The following is a 26,125-nucleotide window of genomic DNA, read 5'->3' on the forward strand; positions in this document are numbered from 1 at the left end:
AGTTCTTGAAAATGAACATGTATTTTTTTTACCAGATTTTTCAATATTTGCACATCTTAATGGGGAGGGTGGGAGGGTAGGGGTATTCCAATCATATTCTTGGACAGCTTTGAAATATAACTGTTAGAATCAAAACTATATTGATCCCTATTTGTATTAAATATTCAGTAGATTTTAACACTCTGTATAAAGGAAACCCCAGACTGCACTTTTTAAAATAATGCAGTAAAAATCTATACTTTTTCAGCATACTACTACTTTGAACTCTCCTTTCCCATTGCCTTCCTCAGAGTCACATCTCACTGCCCCATTCTTAAATATATCACTTTCATAATCACAGATAAATCATTCACCTCCTGCACAGGTACCTCTTCCACATTTCCAGAGTCAGCTTCCACTGAAAATGAGTAAAATCTTACACAACAAAAAGCAGGTTTCATACAAATATAAACACTGGCAATCATTTATTCAAGCACATAGCGATGGAAGATGCACGCAGTTTATTGTCCGGCACTTAAGCCTGAACGCAACACTATTCAAACATCATGTAACCCTTAGCTTTGGCTTTGCTGGATGACAAATAGCTTGTCACATCCTTACTGACCTGAGTGCCCCAAGCAACCAGTGTCACATCGCTGCCTGTCTGCAGCACCTCAGCTTGAGACAGTGGAATGTTGTAGGGCTCCACAGGAACTTGTTCCACTGAATAAATAAAAACAAAGGGAAAAATAAGTATTAGATTCCTTTATTATTCAATATTATCCCATAAATATATACACTAAAAATTTTCTTCAACTTTAATGCCATTTAAAACAATAGACCAAAATCACATTGAGTATTAACCTTTATTTCAAAGGCTTAGCTGTAATTAAAAGTATTTTAATTATACTGTTACAAACACATTCAGTGTAGTGTTTAATTTATGTTATATACCACAGCAGTAAGATACACATATACACAACAATGCTAGTAATAAGTCCTGGTGTACCCCAAGTCAAAATATCAGCATCAGATTTGGACATGAACACTGCTACAACTGATAAAAAAATCTCAAATAAAAGCTGCAGTTAATTCTAATGAGCATCAAGAGAGCCTTGAAATTATACTTTAATACTCAGGTGAGAAAGAAAAGCTGTGCCAGCACCCTCCTGATATCTGCCAAGAATGATGCTCCACAATTTTATGTCTAAATAGTGGGAAAAAGTTTTCAGAACCTACACAAAAAGTGCCAACAAGAACTTGTGATTATAGCAGTTTTAAATTACTCTAAGTGTATTTGCTTTGAAAAAATCGTTATCTATTCACAAAAATACATCACAATTAGAGGAAGTAGACAAAAATTAAACATCTTTTCTTCTCGAAAACTTTGGAGGTGGTTTCACTCAACTCAAGACCCATTTACTAGTTTTCAGGTGGAAACACATTAGGTCAATCATGCTAGTTTTGAATCAATGCTCCAATACACTATACCTTGACTGGTTTAATGATTAAAACTGTGATAAAAGAAATCCATATCATATTTTAAAAGAAATATTGTTCTGATCTAAAGGCGAACTTGTCTATGCACCAGCAAGTCAAACAGTACTTCTTAAAATAAATCCCAGTGATATGGCGGGGGGGGGGGGGTTATTTTACTCAACTCTAAATACACAAAAACAATTTATAAAGAAGGCACTCTACTTTTTTTGTTAACATATTTCATAGCTCATAAAACAGTTACTGAGTTCCTGCTGAACAAAATTGCTTCTTGAAGTTATGATAAAGAATCCTACTGAGTGATACCAGCAGAACAAATTAAGTGGTTTGTATTTTTCCTTCATTGGTTCGGTAGATCCAATACAAGTAGAATGACCTAGGTTTTTTCCTGGCTTACAAGTTATAAACATAACTTTTCAATAAATCAAATGGTGAATATTGTTTTTAAATCACAGCAGTTTTGGGGTTTTTTTTTGGGGGGGGGGGGGGGGGGTTGGGGGGTTTTTTTGTTTGTTTGTTTGTTTGTGTTTTGGGGTTTTTTTGGCAGTAACAATATACAAGTGCTACAAATTTCACAGAATCACAGAATGGCTGAGGTAGGAAGCAACCTCTGGAGATCACCTAGTCCAAGCAACCTGCTCAGAGCAAGGTCACCTCAAACTGATTGTTCAGGGCCATGTCCAATCACATTTTGAGTGTTTCCATGGTCAGAGACTCCACAACCTCCCTGGGCAACCTACTCCTGTGTTTGACCACCCTCACAGTAAAAAACCTTTTGCCTATGCTTACGTTAGAGAGATCTCACTTCACCTGAATGGGCACAGAGGAGACATACATATTAACTAAATCATTCTCCCTAAAAACAGAACAGGTACTTTTTTTTCTAGCACAATTCAAGAACACACGTGCATTCAATCAAGGAAAAAAGAAAAAAACCCAAATTTTAAATACAAGGTGCTTTTAAACAGCACAAAATCAGATCTCTTTGCAAACTATTATTTTTAATGTATTAAAATATCAGTGTCTTCCTGTAATAATTTCTTTGAATAACAAGTACCTAAAGCCCTCGCTCACTGCACATTACTGGTTGACAGTAAAGCAGACCAGGCTTCTGTGGATATTGCACATTGTAAAACCCTCAGGCTAAAGAAAGTAGAGATCCTGAAAGATAACAAAACCCACAACTATACTAATTGGCATTGCCTAACTGTGTTTTTCATGGGATTGTCATGTACGTAACACCTGGAGAACAAAAACCTTATAAAGATGCCACCAGACCTTTGAGTGGAAACCCAGGCAGCTGACGTGAATGAAAAGTTTTGAAATGACAGTGGGATGCACCAGAGGAAGAACTGGAAGGTGTACATGATACAAAAAGAGCTCCTTCTTAGTGTAATGGTTTTATCCACTTAGGGAAATTAAATATACAATTACACAAATTAACCAATTTCTTCTGCAACAAGATGTCCATTGGATGAGCTCATCTAAAATTCCTGCCACTTTTAAATGCAAAATTCAGCTTGTCAAAAATTTATAGGGAAGTCCAGATTTGGCAGGATTTTATTCAAATGCCTTTGCAAAAACTCCTGCCTCCACTAAAAATGATGACAAGTAGCATATGAAATTATTCTATGCATATTCTTCCATAATAATTAACCAAACCAGGACAACAATGTTTATACAAAGCAGCCCATTCATCTATTACTGAAGATATAAATAAAATATTTTAAATCAAATATTTCAAATACAGATTTCAAATAAAGCCATTAACAAAAGGTTGTAATTATCAGGGAAAAAGGGCCATTGCAAGTCAATTTTAAGAGGCTGCACCATCTGTTGCTTTTTCTAAAGAGCAATCTGAACAGCAGAAAGAAAACACGTTTTCTCATCTTACCTGTCTTGTCTCTATAACAACCACTGATGCAAGTCGTATTTATTTCTACACCACCAATGTCATATATAGTACAATTAAATGAAACTGAAAAGGTCAAAAAACATCAGAGTAGGTTCTCCACAAGATGTCTAAACCTGGTAATGTCAGGGTGACTCATCTTCTCCTTTGATTCATAATCATTATGTGCTCTTGACGCTGCACAGGCTGTTAACTATTTTTTATAAATCAAAGCCTCCTTTTTCTTTTTAATGCAGATATTTTCTTAGTATCTCTGACATTTAGGGGGACATCACCACAGCACATTTAGTAACATTATAATCTCATAAATTAATCAGCAACAGAATTCTCTCTATATATGTGTACTTGCATATTTAACTCTGGACATTTACCCAGAAAGGCTTATATTTCTTTGCTCCTTTCTAATTTTATACAAGGCAAATTAACATACACAAAACTTCTGATGACCACTGTAAGACTATGTGGAAGAAGGGAGCATCTGCTCCCTTAAGGGTGTCTGGACAAGGATCTTTTCAATGGAAAACGGGATAATAGGAAGAGGGAGAAGCCATAAGGAAGAACACACAGGGACACAAACCTAACCAACAAACAATGGGGGAGGCTGTAACAAGAACCAAACCTGCTCAGTCACACTTATTGATAAGGGTATGGGGAACGTGGGAGTGTTTCCTTCAGTAAGATTATCTGATGAAGGACCTTGCCAAATGGGATGGTAAACAAAAAGAAGCTATAAACACAATACAGAGACACAAACCTGAAGACAAACATAAAGACAAGAAACAAACCTAGTTAACTGTATTTAATTCAAACAAAATAGATACTTCTCTTCTGTAACTTTTAAAACTTACTATTAACAGACACCCAGGCAAAGTTTAAGATCTTAGCTCTAAATCCACTCCCTCCTTTTGGTGTTAATAGGGCTCTTGGATATCTAAGGTGTGAGTTACTTTTTGAATGAACTGAAAATGTTTTCAAAATGTTCTTGCAAAGCTGTTCTTCACTTTGGAAGTTGCCTTTTGTCTTCGGTTCATCACAGTGTGAACGTGGTGAACTTAAGGCAATGCTACTTCAATATCCACCTTTCTCCCAGGGATGACTAAGATGAAGATTTAAGGCCTAATTTTATTCTTGTATCTTATATGGGCAAAGGCATGTCTGGATAGCAAATATTCATATAGAAATGAATGTTCATTTAATAACATAGTTAGTTTTACCTCACGTCTCAATAAGCATACAACACATTTGCATAAGCAAATCTGTGTTCGTTTGGGAAGACATCCAGCTAAATTCATTATAAAAAAAAAAAAAAAATAGCAAGCAATCACAGTATCCATGTGATAGTCAAACTGAAATAATTTGTGCTACAGCTCTGATTTACCTTGGAGACCAGACTTATGTTTCAAAACATTTACAAAGGAAGATTCTTTTTTTTTTTTTTGTACAATATCTTTACTGTTATGAAAAAAATCTGCTCTTGAATCTTGAAAAACCTGCCCTGTCATCAACAACAAAAAGAAACAACCAAAAAACTTGAAAGCGATTGGTGGGCCTATATAGCTCCTTGAAGGGATGCATCAGATGCAAAATCACAAGGTTGGTTCTGCACAAAAGCTTCCATAAAACAGCGATGACCTGGCACCCTACTTAACATTCTCAAAAAGCAACTTCAGGTTATATATCCTAAGCTAGATATACATTATCTTCCATCACTAGGATCCAACAACTAATTTCAACAATAATAGCAACACCTGGGGGCAGAAGCAGAGGGCCTAGTTTTTTCTTTGTCTGAGGTGTAGCAGATGTGGGGTTTTGTCATTTTTTGTTTGGTTCGTTTTTTCGTTTTATATGTTTTAAACAAAGCATTAGTAGCTTCAACCCACATGAACAAGGACAGATATCCTGTGTTTTAAAGACTATCCCATCTACAGCTTATTTTCAGCTGAAATTTCAAAGATATTAACAACTCTGAGCAAAATATCATGGATAGCTATTTAGAGGCCTCATACAGAGAAAGAAAATTCCATTAGAGGAGAATGATGAAGCTCAAATGCCTACATTAATTTTACAGATAGAAAATACTATTTCCCATTATCGTCTTTGACACCTTTATTTTTCAATTAAGTCCCTACACACCCACTGTAACATCAGTCATGAAGTTCTCTGCAACAAACATATCTATTCACATGAAGCTAGAACAAAAAAAATTTTCTGGGAGGGGCAATAAAATTTCATCATTCAGTGCCTTAGCCATCATCATGGAAATAAAGAAAATTATTTTTTTGTCTGGAATAATGAGGACCCAAATCTTGGGTAGGGTTTTATACCATATACCAAAAACTATTAATATCCTGTCTTTCCCCTAAAAATGTATCAATGTCAAAGTGGAAGTTTCTGGTAGAAGTCAGTAACTCCTCCCACCCTGCCCCCCAAAAAAGGAAGGGGGGGGGGGGGGGGGGGGAGAGATAAATAAAGCAACAGAGGACATCTGATTTTGTCTTCTTGTTTTGGAAGGCCTGCATGTTCCCAGTCTTGGGAAGACCCTTTAGTATTTTGAGACACTAGTGGAAAGAGACAAAAAATACATGTATAGTTCAAGCTTTCTGTGTAAGTGAATTTCTGAATCTGTACTATCTTCTTTCTCCTGCTAGAATGAACACACTCATATAGGATATTATAAAAATTTGCTCGACTCAAAACACAAGACAGTTGCATTTTTAAAATACTTCTTTCCACCGTTTATCCAGTTCTTGTTTAATCAGGCTTGTGTCTTATTGCTGCTGCGTCAGGACCAAACAAACAATCATGATGACCCTGGTCCATTTCTGAATTCACCAGGCCACTGTGTTTCTACGTTGGAATTACAAGAAACCTTGCCCATGGCCAGCAGCATAAAGAACTCCAAGAGATTAATTTTCTAGGAGAAACTCCCAGACACCACTCTTCTTGCAGCTCAAGCTGACCCAACCCACAAAGGACAGCTAAACAGTTAAGATGATGAACTAACGATGCCAGAGGGAAAGGTGAAAATAAAAGGAACATCAAAACCCTTCCACACAATAAAAATATTCCTGCTCTATATTGTAGAAATAATAAAAAGTCCACTCAAACTTGTTTCAAAATGAAACAAGTTACCTACAATCATCCCCGTCCCATGTTGACACAAATATACTATAAATTTCAGCCTACATCACTAAACTGATATTCTTAGAAATCTTAAGACAAAAATGTAGGTAGTATCTCTGAAAATCAGGCCATTGGAATGTAGGAGGAAGTCACAGTCTTTCAGAAACTACCAACATCATTTCGCAGCAATGCTGCGGTTGGTTATTGACCAGCACATAAACCACATTAACCACTATTTCAGCACATCTTTACTCAAGATTACAATCACAAGGCTGATTTATGTTCACTAGACAATCCAGCAATTGCTTTACAAGTCATTTCCTCAAACACAAAAACCACCCTATATTCTCAAAAACTGTGTGATATTGACGTGCAGCCATTCATTCCACTATGAAAGCAAGTATTTCATTAACTCTGCAGTCTTTATTTGTGACTTGTAAATACTGAAAAAAAGAAAAAGAAAGAAAGAAAGAAAGAAAGGGTTGTTTTAAGGACACAGGAATTTTAAATTTCCTTTTTTTTTTTCCTTTGTTTAACAGCACTGTAAGACTCAAGTTCATTTTCCAAACTACTTCATCTAAATGAAGGGTCAGAGGTCTTCATTGCTAAATTTCAGTAAGCTCTCAAAACACACTGAACATAAGGAATGCAATACCCTTTAGGTACATCACACCACACTAAAAATAGCTGCGCTTTTAAAATACATTGCTAACAGGAATTCTGGGTCTTTTTTGAAAATATAAAAGCAAATAAGCAGTTTCCCCGGTAAATATCCTGTTTGTTACTGAGTTATTCTGCTATTTTTTTTGTAGCTTTGATGTCTGCTTTCTAAATCCTTCCCTTGTTATTCTTTGGTTCTCTCCTCTAGGAAGAGGATAAATTTACTAACAAAATGGATGCACTGATAGAAAAGTGCTGTTAAAAGGTCCAAAGTAAAATACAAACATTTTGTCCTTTGCTCAACTTCAGTCCACACACAGAATCAACTTATAAACTGCATTGCTGGATTCAAGCATAGTTGGTATATAAAGCTGTATGACATAGAAATGCTGAAGGTAAGTGATGGCTTGAGTTCTATTTTATCAGTTGCTCACCCAATCACTCTGCCTATCTCCACATGCAAATTTTGTTTTCATCCATTATCAGTCCAGTTTCTCTAGTCCAAAGAAGTAACAAGCTAATTTTTTACAACCAACTCAAGCACTATCATCTTCAAATTACTCTGTTCTTATATGTTATCCATCATGATAGCTGTTAAAACTTCTTTGAACCAAAAAGTTCACTATGACTAAAAGAAATGAAAGTAGTAATAGGAATCACACTTCCTTCCACAGAAGATTAAAGTCTAAGAGGGCAGATTTTCAAGATTTTTAGAAATTAAGCACTTCAAGGAAATTTTAACTTTGGGGAAATGGTGATGGTGATGTTAAGTTTTTATTTTTCCAAAAGAACTGATCTGGAAACTTATTTTAGTATCTAGAGTTATCAAAGAGAAAGCAGTTTAACTTCTGTCAAATTTATATTGCAATTTGATAAAGGATGATGCCTCTCAGCTCTATTTCTTTTTTTTTTTTTTTTAACCCAAGACTGTACAAAGCATTCCACTTCCAAAGTTAACTGAGCATGACTCAGACTGTAATTGTTCATTTATCTTTGCAGCCAAATTTAGAGATCTTACTCAGTTTTCACAATTCCTCTAAAAACACAACCTCCAAACATAGCTAGAGACAAAACAAGCCAAAACAATACTGTAGCAGAAGTCTTAACTGTGACTATCAACATATATGTGCAAAAAAAAAAAACCCCAAAACCCCCAAAAAAACCTAAAAAAACAAACCAACCCCAAAACAGTGTTGCTTTATTGGAAAAATATAGCATGAGTCTTTACCTGCAGCTCTGTAAAGTATTTTAGGTTCAAAGAATATGCATGGATTTTTGTCCTCTATGCAAGACAGCAGCAGTCCTTTGGCCTGAAGAGGACTCCTTGGAATTACAATCTGTAAAAACATTTTTAAAATAGTTTATTTAAACTGCAATTCTGCTACAAGCTTCCTCAATTAATATTAAAAACCAAGCAATTATTTGCTATAAATAAGCCTACGTACAGATTGACCAGTTTTTACAAAGTGAATTAACATCAGTCCTACATTACTAACACACACTACAAATCTAGAATTTTATTTTATTCATTGATGAGGCTTGAATAATTCCCTTCTACACCATGATTTAAATACTATTGGACTCCCATCCAATAAGGTAGAACTAACACCCTAACAATAACATTTTGAGGTAGAAAGAACAGAAGAAAGTCAGTCAGATTAAAAAAAAATTATATGTTAGTTTAGTAAAATTAATATAGATTTATAACAAAAATAACACAGCTGAGTGATTCTCAGTTGTTTGGGTAAAGATTCATCAGAGCAGGCCTGGAAGGTATTCGGACATAGTCCAGTAAGTTTTGAAGACTAAGCACAGAAATAGCTATTTAAAGTTTACTTCCTTTTCTTATGGTGGAAGCCTGAAATTTGTTCATCTCGGAAACAAACAAATACCAAAAAAATACCTGAAACTACTATCAAGCAAAGACAAAACTAAGTAAGGCCTCCAGGTGTAATCTGAATACTTGGAAGGAAAAAGTATAATTGATTTGCCAACAGAAGAGTTAATTTTGGATGATCTAAGAGAATGCTGATTGTGAACAGAAAATTACCAAATTATCACAGTTTAAATAAAAATAGAACCTGAGAGAACAATTCCCTCAAATCAGAAGGACCAGCTCATTTACATCCCAGAGATCAAAAAGAGCTGGCACATGCAGTGTGACGTCTACTAGCAAACATTTTTATAGCTGTGAAGTTAGAAGTGGCCCCCTCTGACTGAAAACATTAGCTGTAGCACTTGTTTAAAGGAAAAAAAAAAAAAAATCCATGTAACTACAGACATGTCAACTTATTGTCTCCAGGAGTTTCCAAGGCTTCAAAATAATTTTTGAGAGTAAGAACACTTAATTATATAAAGTATTAAAAAGAGTCAAAACACAACCTAAATCTGCTATCGCATCAAATTAACTTGGTAAATGATTTTTATAAAGAAGGAAGAAGCAGTCTGTTAATATTTCACCAAAGCATTTGGTAACAGACACATGGGAAATTACCCAACTGATGAATGCTCCTTAGGGATCATTTTTAGGACAGACTTTATTTACCGTATTCATTTACGATGTTAAGTCAGAACATGATAATGAAAACTATTCAAAAGCTGACAGTCACTACCACCACAGAGGATGATACCAAAAGACCTAGTTCACATTGAGGACATGACTGACAAAAGCAAAAGTAAACTGAACAATAAATGTGTGACTTTTCAGTATGTAAGGACTACATTTTTTTTTTTATAAATTTAGAACTCAGCAGTAGAAATTCAGATCTGAATTTATTATCTGCTCAAAGGATGACTATAGGACACTATGCAGTACAGCCCCCAAAAAACCATAATGTAGCCAAGGAAGTGTTAGTGCTATTGCAAAAATCACTGCTAGAAACTCAGCTGCAATACTTCATGACTATATCAACTGTTTTGAAAGAAAATTAATTAAACAGGTGCCAAGAGAGCTTCAGAAAATGTTAACATCTCTTTGATAGTTTGATTTGTTTAGTCTAACAAAACAAAGACTAAAGGGGAAACAATTGTTCTCTCAGTATATGAAAGTGAAGATGAAGGACAGATAAGTTAAATATGCAAGTTAGTCAGGAACAAATTTAGGCTGGAAATTAAAAGAAAACTTCTAGCCACGATGGCAAATATTCTGGAGCAGTCTTACAATGGAATAGAGAGAGTCAACACTGTAATTTTGGAAGACAGTCTGATCCATTAAGACATACATCCTCACAACAATAGACAAAAGATAGAATCATCTAGCAATGTCCTCGTCACCCCAACAAGCCTTAAGTACTAATGATTACAATCCTTCCCGTGCACAGCCAAAGTTGTACTTTTTTGTACAAAACTCCCTTTTGCTTGGGAAATGCAAACCTTCACTTAAGAAAAAAAACACAAAATAAAAATCTTGTCAGGAACATGCCGCAGAGTTTAATAAGAGGGCAGTTATGAAAACTACTCTCCCCAAAGATCAATCCTACCTTTACCAGCTTGTAATACATGGCCTTTCCTCCTCTAATTTAGAGAAAATATGCATAGATATGGGACTTCTGCAAATGAATCTAAACCACAAGTTCATTTGCATTTTTTGATTCATATGTTAAGGGCTAGGTTTGGGTTCATCCAAAAAAAGACCTGCAACCTCAAAGGTAAAGCCTTAAACATTATTAACTGCATTAATGAACAGCTTTCCAAAAAAATAAAGGAGCAACGTTGTTTCCACAAAGATACAGAATTCAGAAGGTGAAGTCTAAAATACTTCTCTGTGCATCAAAAACTAGTATATTGTTTCATCAGTTCCACAGAATTTAGCATGCCCTTTACCTTTAACTGAGATGACAGCTGTTAGTGGTAGCAACCTATTTTAGCACTTTACCCAAGGAAAAGTGAAAGAAAGTGAAAAAACAACAAGAAGAAAGATCAGAGATGAGAGAAAAGAAATAAAATTACCTGGAGTGATTAAATAAAATCCTGACTTACTAACTTACTCAGAAGACAAAGCACAATAGTACTAGGTTGCTATGAATTAGAAAGTTTTAATCACCAGAGTGGACCACTAAATCTCAGCACTTGGTTCAGTATATAAAGATTTGAGATTGATCAACAAGATCAGCATAAATTAGCTAGACCTGGCATCAGTATCTTAATCATAAGTTATCTTGTGCTTCCATATGATAATAAACTACTCTAGTTTTTAAACAAGCTCAAGAAACTGTTTGATTCAATTACATGGCAAAAGGCTTTGTAGGTTGCTTTTGTCTATATCAGGAAATATTTTCAAGTTCAGAATAGGAACACCTCAAAGATCATAAAGAACATCCAAAGACAAAAATGCATTCTGTTTCTCAAATATCATGAAATAAAATGTGAATACTACAAGATATTTTTTTATTTAAGAGAAACAAGTATGAGAAATGGCTATGGCCTCCCTGTAAATGAGTAATATCTGAAGTTTTAGAACACCAAAATCATGTATAGACAATAGTTTAAACAACAGATAAACAGTGAACATGTGTCTTCAGCATGCAAATACTGGTTTTGCTTAAGTCTTCCACATTAATCAAGCTATGAGTCATTTCTCAATGGACTGGATGCCAGCTAACCCAGAAGTACAAGTCCATAGACAAAAATTTACTCAGAAAACAAATGGAGAGCTGGCAAAAAGTGCTCTCAATCTGAGATGACTAGATCCCACCCCTCCCTCTTCTCCAGGAAAGCTATCCATCTAAGTGCTAGGAATCTTAGCTTCAAGGGATGCCACCGTCTCACGCAGAAAGCTTGCTTAAAGTTATCATTCAGAGAATCACAGAACAGATGAGGTTGGCAGGGACCTCCAGCAGTCATCTGGTCCAATGCCTCTGCTCAAGCAGAGCCACCTAGAGCCAGTTGCCCAGGACCACGTGCGGACAACTTCTGAATACCTCCAGGATGGAGACTCCACAACCTCTCTGGTCAACCTATGCCAAGTGCTTTCTTATGTTCAGACAGAACCTCTTGTGTTTCAGTTTGTGCCCATTGCATGTCACTGTCATTCATATAAATGAATTCAATAATGCACTTAAGACAGATGCAGAAAGAAAAAAAAAGGAAAGTACTATTTATTAGTGTTAGTTTCTGTACTGTACTGGACACGGAACAGATAAAATGTATACTTTTAGTGCAAAATGCACACAAATATGAAATGTTGTGTCTACTAAGGATTGCTTCAATAAATTCTCAAACACCTGACACAGTTTAAGTCTTATAACTTGAAAACTTCTAAAGGCATTTTTAATTAACATATTCAGATATTTTGTTGTTGAATGACTTCCACCTTCTTCCCGTGCCTGCACCCAGACTCATTGTTAGTCAGGTCCATTAAAAAAAACAAACAAACAAAAAACAAAAAAATAAACAAGATCAATCTTCATAAAGTAAGAGTTACTGTACCTTTATTCCTGGACAGTGAGCAAAAAAAGCTTCTGGACTTTGAGAATGATATAGTGCACCATGACCCACACAGCCCCAGGGGGCTCTGATGGTGAGGTTTCCACAATTAAACAGATCTCCAGAGCGGTAACGATATTTTGCTGCTTCGTTAACAATCTGGAAAGATTTATATACGAAAGTAACATTCAGTCCAATACCTTTAGTTATGCATCATTAAGCTTCTACAATACATGAGATGTACTTACATCACCTGCACCATGCATGGGATTCAGAGGACCAAATTAGAAGTAAAGGAATCTTGTAAATCAGTGGAAAGGCAAACATTTTCCAAGGGAAATGAAGCAATAATTTAGCACGTTCAAGTTAGATGCTTAGGCCTCAGGAGTAGCCATATAACCCAGTTGTTTCCCCATTCCCATACTGTCAATCAGCCCAGTTCAAATCTGTAGTTTGTCCTGTGGACACATGGCTGGCTGCAGCAGCATAGAGAAGTAAGAGATGGTGTAGGGAAGACACAGCTGAGGAATTTAAGGCTGCTGAAGCCAACACAGCCACAAAACCAGAAATAAAAACAAACAAAGAGACATTTGCTTCAAACCACATCTTTAATTTCCATTATTTAATGAGCCTTCAAACTGGCCTTGGTACCTTCCTGTTTACTTAAAGCATGCATAAATATTAGTAATACAGCTGTGGATATATTTGCAAAAATTACATATTCAAACCAAGCATTAATGCTAACAGACGAGTAATTTAAACAGTCTTAAGATTTCTTCTCTCAAATTTATTAGTACTAACCTGATCAAATGCTGGAAAAATGTAATCTGCAAACTGAATTTCTGCAATGGCTGTAGCACCTGTGACAGCAACTCCAATACCAAAGCCAACAATTCCTTGTTCACACAAGGGAGTGTTGAAAACTCTATCTTTACCTATAAAAAAACCACACAAAAAAACACATGCACAATTCCTTTAACACATCAGCTCTAAGTGGAAAACATAACCCCAGAAATATTTGAGTTATAAGCAAGTCACCTGCAATTAAGTATACGGCTTTTTAAATGGGCTTTTTTAGGTGTAGGAACAATAAACATCCATTACAGGTAAAGATACTTTCACTTTAATTTATAACAGAGGAAGACAAGGAGAAACAAAATGAAAGATAAGAACAGTTTCCGTAACTTACAATGTTCTTAACACTTCAAGGAAAATAATTTGTTCTGATGTATATACAGATAAGCATGCATACCCCTCATGCTTATATGGGAGGAGTAAAGAATACTTATAAGCATTTTAAAAAGTTACAATGCCGAAAAGTATTGTTACTTCTTTTTTTTTAGACAGTCAAAACTAACTGTCCATACTCAAAGGCAGATGGATCTACGAGAGCATCTGTATGAAAGTACACTGTCTCTTGCCCACACTCCCCAAAAGCAGTGCCCAGTCTTACCACTCTTCTTTCATAAGGTAAGGCTGCACCTACTAAAGAATTTGGTTTGTCTCCAAGGCAAGAGAAAAAGAAGCTGTTCCTTCTGTTGGAGGCACAAAACTGGAAATCAAATATTTAGGGCTTTGTGTCTTCCCTATGGGAGTGCAAAAGGTCATTTTAGCCCTGACATATTTCTGTGCCACAGTATTTCAGATTGCAAATATGCATTAATCTAATAGATGGCTGAAGGCAAAATTGTTCAGTTCATGAAATTAAAAACAAGGAGGGGGAGGGAGATGAAACGCCACTACAGTAACCTCTATAAGACATATTTACAATATTTGCCAGCAATACCGCACTCCCTCAGCAGATCAACAGGAAAACCTAGTTATGCTAATAAATTTTCCCTTTAGAACATTGGGAAATAAACAGTAGGTTTCTATAGGAGTCTGTCATGCATGAATATGCCAAGACTTCAAACTGGATGGACAAAAGTGAGTGCAGTGCACACCAATGGCCATGAAATAAATTAAGCAATAACTAAATAACCACCAAATAAATTACTAAAAAGAAAGACTAAACTAATCAATTAATAATTAGGAGAGTTGTCACTATGAAGACTCCTAATTTCAATAGCTGCAAGTTAAACTAGAGGAAGGGAAGCTAACAAAAGGTTTTAAAGGGATAAGAGCAGAACCATTGCCCACAGCTGTATTTACAATACAGTAAAGGGAGGCATGTTAATACACATCTTTCAAGTACATGTCTTTCATCTTCACACATCACCCAGCACAGCACTGTCATTGCTTGTACCCTGTCCATATGCTTCACCTGGTGTTTTGAATCTGATACTTCAAGGGTTACTTTGTTTGGGGTTGGTTTTTTGGTTTGGGGTTTTGTTTGTTTGTTTGGGGGGGATTTTTTTTTTTGATACATCAGTAATTAGGTTTTGGCTCTCCCTCTGCCTTCCTCTCTTCTCCCTCCACCAGGAACATGACTAAGACACCACTCATTTAAGGCAAGTGAAAAAAAAATGCCATCGAATGATACAACGTTGGTGTTGTCAGTGAGGCTACACAGGCCAACACAAGTCCAAAGGGCTACCACAACTGCAGGACACCCCACGATTTTGCATAGAAGACAGAGGAAACGTTTTCAACCACCTTAAAAATCGCCTTTTTGAGGGGAAGCACCATTTTCTCAAATTGGTCATTCCAAACTTCTGTGACTTCTACCCATTTCTTATTAATCAGTGTTTGAAACAAAAATCCTGGAGACTTACAGTACTTTTAAAATACATGCACATTGGGCTGCTTCTTGTTTAGAAACAAATTACCAAGAAACATTTTTAAATTCTTATGACTTACAAGTCCTGCTATTGTCACTGGAGATAACAATGTTACCACTGCTAGCTCAGTAATTAACAGTGAACTCCAGATTAACAAAATTATTGCATAGCTTTTGAAAGAAAGTGGGGTTTTGTTGTCTGGATTTCAAACACACCCAGTATTACCCTGACCAGCTCTGAAACACAGTGAAGTACCTTGCAGATCAGAGAACATTTTACAAGTAGAAAAACCTGCTAGCTCTCATTTCCAAGGTATATGAGCAAGCTGATCTCAGTAATTTCCAGATGTGGGTCATCTGTACTTTGTTTCATATCTCTTGGAAGAAAAATAATAATCTCTGCAGGTACTGTACTTAAAAGTTGTTCAGACTGAAAATGGCATAGGAAGTGAGAATGGTAGTAACTTCATAGCACTGCCATTTTATTATTGCTGGGCATTTATTTTACCAGCGTGCTGCAGTAACACTACTAGTCTGCATATTTCTATTCTTTCTTTATTAGTACTACCGATGTGCCTGGCAATGTCACTACATAAAAACAGCCCCAGCCCTGAAAGATTTTCATTCCGAGTAGCAGAAAGACAGAATGCTCTGGGAAACCCAGAACTGGGGAAGATATTTATTGAAGATGTAACTTGTTTTTATTGTCTTCGTAATTAAGTTATACTCACTTCTGACAGACGTCAATTGTCTTGGCTTTACTGTCAAGAATTAAAAGTCAGTTCAAAAAGCTTCACGCAGGGATCATCTCTTCCCTTAAGAGCTGACAAAAGGGGGATATTTCAGTCACATCAGTACCATGCTTCTCCCATGCAGAATAAGAAACTTTGGCTTTCAGGGCTATTTAGTCCCACTTCTACAGAGTAAATGGACCAGTAAACTAATCCATAGGATGAAGAAGAAAAATAATGCCATGGAAAGATGAAAGAACTTCTGTAACAAGGGGAATGCAAGATTATTTTTGAACCTAGAGAGTGTATACTGTGTAAATTGTTCTCATCCCTGAAGGATGGCTGCAATCTCAGTTCCCAAGCTGTACAGCATCCTCTGGCGTGCTCCCTCCACTGACAGGCATCACAGTCAAGGAAAGAGAAGCATAAACCACCTGTGCAAATGTGTAGGTGCCCCAGGCCTCACCACCATCTGTGAAGGTGGGGAAGCCCTGCTTCAGATGCAGCCACAAGAGCTGTCCCTGCACCCATATCCATCTGTAACACTATAAACCCATCGCAAACATCCCCTTCCCTCTTTATTTAATCTAGGGTACCATGAATTAGACATCTTGTTTCCCTTCTCTTTCACTGATGCATTTAAATTTTTAATTTCATTTAAAACAACTCCTATTTTAATAAACTAAAAATGCATGAACATTACCAAGACATATTACACTTTCCTACTTCTTAAAAGTCCCTTGGCAGATCAATGTATTTCACTTCACTTGCTTACGTGATATTTTGATATAGGACATAGCCAGCAAAGAAAACACTGAAAAAATAAGACTACAGAAGAGACTGAAGAAAAAAAAGTTAAATTCACGGTAAATTTCAAAATACAGCATTTTCATATTGAAACGAAAATATTCAATTGGCCTTTTTTTCCTTGTGAATTTCTATTCTATTTTTAACACATATCAATTTACTGAAATGCAGGTAGGTCTGCTTTAAAAACTCTACCACGTGGCCTACATAGACTAATGTCTGAGCAGAACAAAAAAACCCAGATTGTTGAGAAGTGCCCAGAGGTCAGATCATACTAAGCTTACCTAATCTTATTAACAGATTTTTCAGAGTATACTGAAATAGCCTAACACATTGGTTCCATAAATAATTTTATATCATCACACAAAAATTGATATGTATTTGAACAATCCTGTAAAATGAGCTTTTAACTAATAATTGATAAAAACTTCAAAATTAACTCTTTAATATCAATCTAGGGTAGGTGAATGAATTTAAAAGCATGTTAGATCCACCACACTAGTGTGCACTTCTATGATTCAAAATATAAAATACATCCTAATAAAACTGCTGAAATACCACTGAGATATTAAATCAGAGGCAGCATGCTGCTATCAATGGAATATGATGAAATAAGTGAAGTGGGAATCAATAACGGCAAATGTGAAATACAACATGACTGCTATAACATGATCAGCTTGAAGCACCTGATTTGGACTTTCAGAACTAAAGGCATAATCCTGAAGTACTATGGTTTAAAACAGTAAAGAAAGAGCCGAGTAACTGTCACTGAATGAGATTCATTACTCAGGAATGGCTTTGATTGTACATTTAAAACAATAATACTGATCCTTTAGAAGCAAAACCTAAAGCACTTTACTATTCATTAGATGGAAAAACAAGCCTTGGATAGAGTTTCAAAGGTTAGGGTTTTCTTTATAAAATTTAGCCCTTTAAGGCAAGAAGATATACGCATCATTAGGATAAAACAAATGTATTCATTTCCCTGAACATTAAAAGTTGTATGGCATGGTTTTAACCTCCTATTTCTATTGATACAATATGAAAATCATTACTAAAACTAACACAAAATATTCAAACACTGAACATTTAAAGGCATTAAGCCTATGGATTTTTATCTATTTTTATTTAACATTTTATTTTTACATTTTTTTCAAAATGTGAAAAGCAAGTCAATTTTGATAAACAGCCATTCACATCATCCTTTACAAACCACCCAAGTCAGGTCTCAGCTGAAATCTGACTGAAGCAGACAAATAATCCAGAGATACTTTGTCTTTCCATATTTCATTTCCATGTCAATGAAGAAACATTTCCTAAAATGTACTCTTCTCCTATTACTTGCATCAGCCACTCAGCTCAAAACAAGCTATCACAAACTCCAGGAGCTGACTTGTCACTCCAGGTGAAAGTAGTACCTCTATGTTATCTGAAACCTGGTGCGTCAGCCTCTGACTAAAGACATTATGCTGGTGTCCATTTCAATTAACCTGCCCGGCTTTACAAACATCCCTAGTTTCAGCCATCTGAACAGGTTGGTGCCCTTTTCCAAGTAGTGAGGGAAACAATATGGCAAACAGGGCTATGTGAAAAAAGGATGATTCTTCTCATCTCTCCATCCCAATAACTCAGGAAGAAGATTAGATGCATGTTGAGCAAGTGAATAAATACACTAGAAGTGTTGCCTAACAAGGTAAATCTGAAAAGATTAAAAACATTAAGGAAAAAGTATTTGATTAAAAGAAATTTTTAAAAAATTACTTCATCCTCCCCTGATCTATTTTTACTTAAATAAAAAAAGATTGATCTTTGTGATTTTCAGAACAAAGAGTTAAGTACCCAACAAATGTTCAAATTACCACTGACCCTCTAAGGGGCAACAGCTTTAAGGCTGTCTTACAGTCATCTTCTCATCCTCCAAGAATAAAAAGTTTCATAGCAACCTAACAGAACATGTTTACAGACACATGTAGTTGATTATTGTGCATTAATGTTTTGGCCTGCTTCATCATTATTTGTTCCAAGCTGTCAGGAAAAAAGTATTTCAGATTTCAGTATCTGCAATGAAACATGTTCCTGTCTTAATTTAACTTCAAAGATGAGATATTCAAACATGATCAAATCTCCTATAACGTTAACACACCACCCAAGGCTCCAACTCTAAGTAATTTCACATCACTCTGTAAGAGCCTACATTGGCCGATTTGAGTAGTTTAAGGAGTTCTGCCGGTGATTTAGTCAAAGGAGGATGTTTTGTTTTAAGATACTTCTACATCACTTGTGTTAAAAAAGGCATCTTAAAAGAGGTCAGTACTGAGTAGTATTAGCAATGTACCTGGACAGAATTTTATTTGTCCCCATGATCTCATTAACTTCCATTTAAAACATCCATTAGAAGTCAAATAGAAGAGTCCAACAAGCTAAATATATTCTGTCCTCAACTGCAACAATCATGGATGCACGTGGAGAAACACAGGACCGGAGAGAAAAGGAAGTGTCAGCAGGTTAGCTTCTTTGCTACTCACTGGGGACTTCATGTAGAAAATTCAAATAGAAATGACTGATTTCAAATCAGTCCTGCCTCTAAAGACCTGTTCTAATCCTAGAGTATCTAGGATTTTTCATAGATGTACATCTACCTAAGTCTACTAATTCTACTCCTTAACATAATTTAACACAATCTATCCCGCATTCAGACTTTCTTGGTCCCACAATCCCTTTTAGGCCCTGTTTTACAACTGGTGACACTTGTTATCTTCCATTTCTCTGATACTATGAGAGGGCAGGCATCACAGCTAGTGGTTTGGTAAATTCATACTCAGCTCTTTTAGAGCTCCTGGTTGAACACAAAACAGTTCTAGTAATTTCTTATTAATTTTAATCAATTTGTTGTACAACTACTTCTATTGATATCCTAATCGCAGTTCTTCAGCTTTAAGAAAGGGTGTGTGATGGGCACACTTCCTCTATAGTGAATGCCGGTAAAAGCACATTAGCTTTCCAGGTGAATATGCAAGTTTCAAATCTACTCGTCCAAAGTGGGGCTTCAGTTTCACAAGCACAGAGATGGTTTACCTCTCAATCTTGAATTCTTGCACACTAACATGCCGTGCCATTTTAAAGAGCTGCTTTTCCCAGAGCTGCCCATGTTAAAATAGATCATTTCACCTACCTAACAGATGAAAAGTAATTATATGAAAAGGATTTCATACGCAAGTAGCTCCTAACTACTTATGATGAATTTCACCTACTGTGTGTAGAATAATACAATTTACAGAATTGAGCTTTGCTCCTCTTCTGTTCTTCCCCAATGCTGTATCCTACAGGAGTTGCACAGACTGGGCCAAGAACATTTGTGTGTGCCCAGACATTCACAGCAGGCTTCAAGGACTCAGCAAACTACATGGCAGCCAGGTCTCAGCCCCCATTTAAGTCACTGTGAGGTCTCAAGCATGATGAGTTGTGTTGATAAACACATATATCCACACACACAAATATCACTGTGTACACGCAGCCTATGCTTTCAAAAGAATTTCAACATTTAGTTACCCTGAATGAAAAAAATCATTCAAATTTTGATTAATTAGCAAATACTGCCATTACTTTTTCCTTAAATATTCCAAAAAGTCACACAATGGCAATAAGACACGTAAATTAGTAAAAAAAAATGTACTTCAGAAATCTGCGAGCGACCAAGAACAGGGTCAGAATAGAGATTTGCATGCACTAAACTAAATTAGCTGCTTCCTCTTCTGCTGCTGCAAAATCCACTATCACGCTCTACTCTGCAACGAAAGACTCAACTTCTTATTCTAGACACAAGATTTAAAGGTCAAATGACAGATAAGTCTTTCTTACTTGGTTTCACTTGTTTACAGGAGTGTTAATTAAGCTCCATTGGAGAGAAAAAAAAAAAAAATCACTTGCACAAAAAAATGTATACTTTTGAAGGACTAATCACCACAGTATTGCCCAAAGAAAAGGACACCTGTTCTGACAGGTAACTGGTAAGAACAGGAATTCCTCACAAGCTTATCATTTATTCCACTGACATAACCAACACTTCTGAAGAGTACTTGAAGTAAATTGGAAATTAAAAACAGCTGAAGGGTAAGTTTTCCTTTGAAGTCTCCCCCAGTTACTAATTCCAAGGCATTCATACATTTGAATAGACATGAATATTTGAACTAGCAGTTCTAGTTCAAAGTGTTCTCAACACATCATTCTCTTACTCAAGATGGTGATTTTTTTTTTTTTTTTTGTCCAAGAGCTCCATAGATCCAAACTGTACTTTCACCTCCGCTCCCCCAAGATTCCCTTAGGAGAAAAGCATGTTTATTGCTTTTTCATTTAATCCTCACTCTCAAAGACCCTAAACAATATCAGAGTCAGGAGAACTGCTGAAGTACAAAGAAGATGTTACCATGGATGGGGAGCAACCTCCTCAATTATCTACAAATACTTATAAATCTGTGCAGTTACTGAATTGCAGGTTTGGAAGGAAAGGAAACTTGCTTTCTAGTAAAACTTAATAAATTCTTAAATTGTTGTTTAGAGCATGAACATAACATTAAGCATTTACTCAATTGTCAGTCTTATAGCCCTCTGGATGAAGGAGGACCATTTATTTATTTATAAATGATATTTATATATAATTTATTTATAAACATATATAAATATTTATTTATAAACAGGTCTACCTTCCTAAATCAAATAGGGAAAACCTGCTTTTCTGGCCATCTCCCTCACTTCAGATTTCCTGTCATTTGTGACAAAGTAGCATCCCACCAAAAGCTAAAGCATAAACATTAAAACATATTATCTAATGATCTCCCTTTCTCAGGGAAGAAATGGGAACAGGAGGGGTCAGGGGAGGTTAATGCAAAGCTCTGGCATAGCTTTGAATGCTGGTAAACTTGCATGTCATTTAATCCTTCCATGATGAAAAAGCAGCCAAGCAGTAGTATAAGCAGGGGGAAGATCAGATTCTTTTCAGGTACACAGTGACAGGTGAAAGAACAACGCAAAAAGGGAAACTGATTATATAAGAGGAAAAAACCTCACTATGACAGTAGCCAAATGCTGGAACAATCTGCCCAGAGAAGTTGTACAAGCTCCTTCCTTGGACATATTCAAAACTCACCTGGACAAGACCACAAACAACCTAAACTGGCTCTATGTTGAGTACTGGTTTGGACCAGATGACCTTCAAGGTCTTTTCCTTCCAACCCTTATTATTTTATGATTCATTAACAGCCCCAAGCAGGGTTACATGCTGACTGCCCAAACTTTTTAAGTTTGTACCTGTCCTGCTGATGGAAGCATTTCATGACATTGATAAAATAGTACTGATTCAGCTCCACATTGTTAGAAAAATATTCAATAAGCAGCGCACATCAAAGTGGCAGATTTGCTCACCAGAATTTCTGTTTTACTGATGACTATGCAGGTAGCCCAGCCCACATCGAATTCCTTCTGATCATCTGGCTCATATACCCAGTTGTATCAGCCTAAAGAAAAAAAGCACGATGCCTAACTGCACCAAGGCATTCAAGTGTTCCTCCAGCTATGATTAATAACATTCCTTGCTCAACCACAAAAAATTTTGCTGTGCGAGAAGCACACTTGCAAAAAAGCATAACTGACTATAAAGTTAGATGTGCAAAGCTATACCAGATGACAGAACACTCACTTGCAAAAATACGCTCTAAAATTGACATCTACCAAACACTTATATGCAGGTATAACCAAGGGATAAATAAAGCTGATATATTAAGCTGCTTAGTTCAGTTCCATGCATCTTCAGACTATGTGCAACATTACATGACATGACAAAAGATCCAAGAGGAAAATACAGAACAGTTACCAAAGCTAAGTGTTGCAACATGTTAATGAAAATTCTCCTGTAATAGACTGGGTACACTATCTGGATAACAAACCAAGGAATAAGCAATACTGTACCAAATAGAAGGCACTATCTCTTACACTCCTCAGTACCAGTAGTGTAGGAATACTTCATAGTAAATTTGAAAGCATGCTGGTTCTACCCTAAATTGTGAAGCAACTATTCTCAACACAACAGCAAGGATTTAATGCTGCTAAAGAAGTACTCAGGAACAAAGTGCTGAATGACCAGTGATCTGCAGTAATGAAAAACATTTTATGAATCTCACTTGTAACCATGTCTGGCCCTTGATAACATAAAGCATGTTGTATTGGGTTTGGGTAGCAAGGTTTTGGTAGTGGGGAGGGGCTACAGGGGCAGATTCTGTGAGCAGCTGCTGGAAGCTTCCCCCATGTCCGACAGAGCCAATGCCAGCCGGCCCCAAGACGGACCCGCCGCTGGCCAAGGCCGAGCCCATCAGTGACGGTGGTAGTGCCCCGGGAGAACAGATTTCAGAAGGGGAAAAAAACCTGCACAATTGCAGCTGGAGAAGAGAGGAGTGAGATGTGAGAGCACCAGCCCTGCAGACCCCCAGGTCAGTGCAGAAGGAGGGGAGGAGGTGCTCCAGGCGCCGGAGCAGAGATTCCCCTGCAGCCCGTGGTGATGAAGACCATGGTGAGGCAGGCTGTCCCCCTGCAGCCCGGGGAGGTCCACGGGGGAGCAGATCTCCACCTGCAGCCCGGGGAGAGAGGACCCCACGCCGGAGCAGGGGGATGCCCGAAGGAGGCTGTGACCCTGTGGGAAGCCCGTGCTGGAGCAGGCTCCTGGCAGGACCTGTGGCCCCATGGAGAGAGGAGCCCACGGTGGAGCAGGTTTTCTGGCAGGACTTGTGACCCTGTGGAAGGGACCCGTGCTGGAGCAGTTTGTGGAGGACTGTCTCCCGTGGGAGGGACCCCACGCTGGAGCAGGGGACGAGTGAGGAGTCCTGCCCCTGAGGAGGAAGGAGCGGCAGAGACAAGGTGTGATGAACTGACCACAACCACCATTCCCCGTCCCCCAGCCCTGCTGGTGGGGAGGAGGTAGTGAAAAATTGGGAGTGAAGTTCAGCCCAGGAAGAAGGGAGGGATGTAGGGATATATATTTTCTCTTCCCTGTCCAGCTGAGGAGGGGAGTGATAGAGCAGCTTTGGTGGGCACCAGGCGTGCAGCCAGGGTCAACCCACCACACATGTGCATGAGAAAAATCAATAAATTGATCTATACTTGGTGCTTCCATACAAGTGTGAAAACTCCTTACCAGGTTTTGAGGATTTAATGTTTGTACAAATTAAAAAGAAAGGAGATCTTTTTTAATAAATGACTAGCATGTTATGTCAGCCTGGACACTGCAAGATGGCTCTGCATCAAGTTAAATTAAAATTAACCTGCTCCTCAAAGTGGTTCTGTGGCAAAGCTGCTTAGACAATTGACTGGACTGGGGTGGTAGTCTTGACCTTTTTGACCCTTCTAGGCTTCTAGCAAATTATTTCCAAAAAAACTCTTGAGTGTTTTAGTCCTTGTAATAAACTCTGCAGCACCTTCTTAAACTGAAGTGGTGATAATTACCACACTCTTATCACCAACCTCAGAGGCAGAAAAAACAGGGAACATACTAAATTAGTCTCACTTGACAAGTACAAATGAAACAGAGGGCATACTGATTGCAGGACTAACCAAGGAAACTGAGAATCACTAAATTCCACCTGAGAGATAGTAAAGGCATAAAGACTGACTTCCAAAACAAGGTACATGAACTGTGCTTGCAGACCTGGTATTAACACCAGCTGCGAATACTAGTTATGCTCATCAGTTCCATCTTTTGTCTTTAATACATAAAGTTTTATTCTCCTTGACACTATATTACTAAAATATTACTTTTAAATGTTTCACTTAAAGTATTTCCTGAAGTGGAAAATTCCATTTTTATTAAGTTCAGCAGCACATACTTTTTTGCCCAGCAATATATCTTGAAATATCTTAAAAATTCGTTAGAACAGCTTTCTTAAGCTCTGTACTGAGTATCAAGTTCTGTATTAAAAGTATATCCCTTATCTTTCCCTCAAACAGGTTTGCAACATACGAAAAGAAACATAACGAATATTAGTAAGTCCCAAACAAATAAAATACTGTTTTCACACCAGGGACACTATCAGAACAATTATAAAAAAGAAACCAACCCCACAGCTACTCTGACACAGAATGATTTATATCACTATCCCACAGATTCAAACCATGTAAAAGGACGTACTACACTGTATCAAGTTCTCAAATAACTTTTCTTTTTTTCCAACTGTAAATCTTAAAAAAAGAATTGGCTACTTAAGATGAAAATGAACAAAATGTACTATTGTGTAATGAGTCTGGAACACGTTCTCCAGATGTTACTGTTCAAAGACATTTATATAAATCAGAACAAAAGCCAGATCTTGCCAAACTGCTCTGGAAGAACCAGGCAAGCAAGCTACAGAATTCTTCACTTAAATCCATCCACAAAGAAAAAAAGATAACCAAACTCCAGACTACTTAGGTTTTACTCAGTCTATACACAACAACTAGTCATTTTTAACTCTGAATAAAATGTTCCACCCTCAGCTTAAGTCCATGTGAAAAATTCTGAACTACTTCATTCTACCACATGCAATATGTTAGGAAGGACCAGCACCTACATAAAAGAGGAAGCAACAAGCTTGCAGTCTGCTTCTGAACCATCGAACTAACATTTTCTATCTGTTTATACAATAAACCCCTAACACTTATTTCTTATGCTACTTTAGGCTGAGTTTTTCTCCTCCCTATAATAGCACATTCCCATGTTCTTAAAGCATACAAAAGGCCCCATGATTATTGATAAAAAACTCACAGAAAAACCTCAGAGTGTCTCCCCACCTGTTGAAGTAATACCCAACCACTAGTAACTTCTGGGAGGCAGAACACACTACCTTAATACACTGCCCCAACCAGCCTATCCACATTGTGTTCTCGTAGTTCTTGCCCTTGCACTGTAACGCTTGGCACCCCAAGAACAGATCCAGAACCTCCACTGACAGATCTCTGCTCCCTCACCAGTAACATGCTGTGAAGTCTTCACAATAAACAATTTCCTGAGATCACGAACAAAAAAGATTTACAATATAAACATTTTAAAGTATTTTAGGGATTTTGGAGGCAACTTATTAGGGGGTTTTGTTTTGGTTTAAAACACACTCTATCTACCTCTATTAGCTCAGCTTCAAAAGGGTCTTCCATTATCTCATGCCACTAAAAGCCATCAGGGCATTAAGCAATCTTTGCAAGCTTATCCAATCCTCCTTAGCCAAGAAACTTCCAAATACCATAACAACCTCAGGACAA

The 26,125-nt window shown here is 37.1% G+C and overlaps 1 protein-coding gene across 3 annotated transcripts in view; it reads right to left on the reverse strand.

The window, feature by feature from the left end:
* BCKDHB (branched chain keto acid dehydrogenase E1 subunit beta) overlaps positions 1-26,125 on the reverse strand; it is a 135,726-nt gene that overhangs the window by 93,459 nt on the left and 16,142 nt on the right. For all 3 annotated transcript variants that reach the window (XM_029999671.2, XM_029999691.2, XM_029999681.2), the window contains exons 4-7: positions 13,397-13,530; positions 12,599-12,754; positions 8,400-8,508; positions 605-702 (exon numbers count right to left, since the gene is read on the reverse strand). In XM_029999671.2, the coding sequence (XP_029855531.1) occupies positions 605-702; positions 8,400-8,508; positions 12,599-12,754; positions 13,397-13,530 (497 nt within the window). The remainder of the gene's footprint in view (positions 1-604; positions 703-8,399; positions 8,509-12,598; positions 12,755-13,396; positions 13,531-26,125) is intronic.

The sequence above is a fragment of the Aquila chrysaetos genome, chromosome 2 (assembly GCF_900496995.4).
Source record: "Aquila chrysaetos chrysaetos chromosome 2, bAquChr1.4, whole genome shotgun sequence".
In the NCBI taxonomy this organism is placed as follows: domain Eukaryota; kingdom Metazoa; phylum Chordata; class Aves; order Accipitriformes; family Accipitridae; genus Aquila; species Aquila chrysaetos.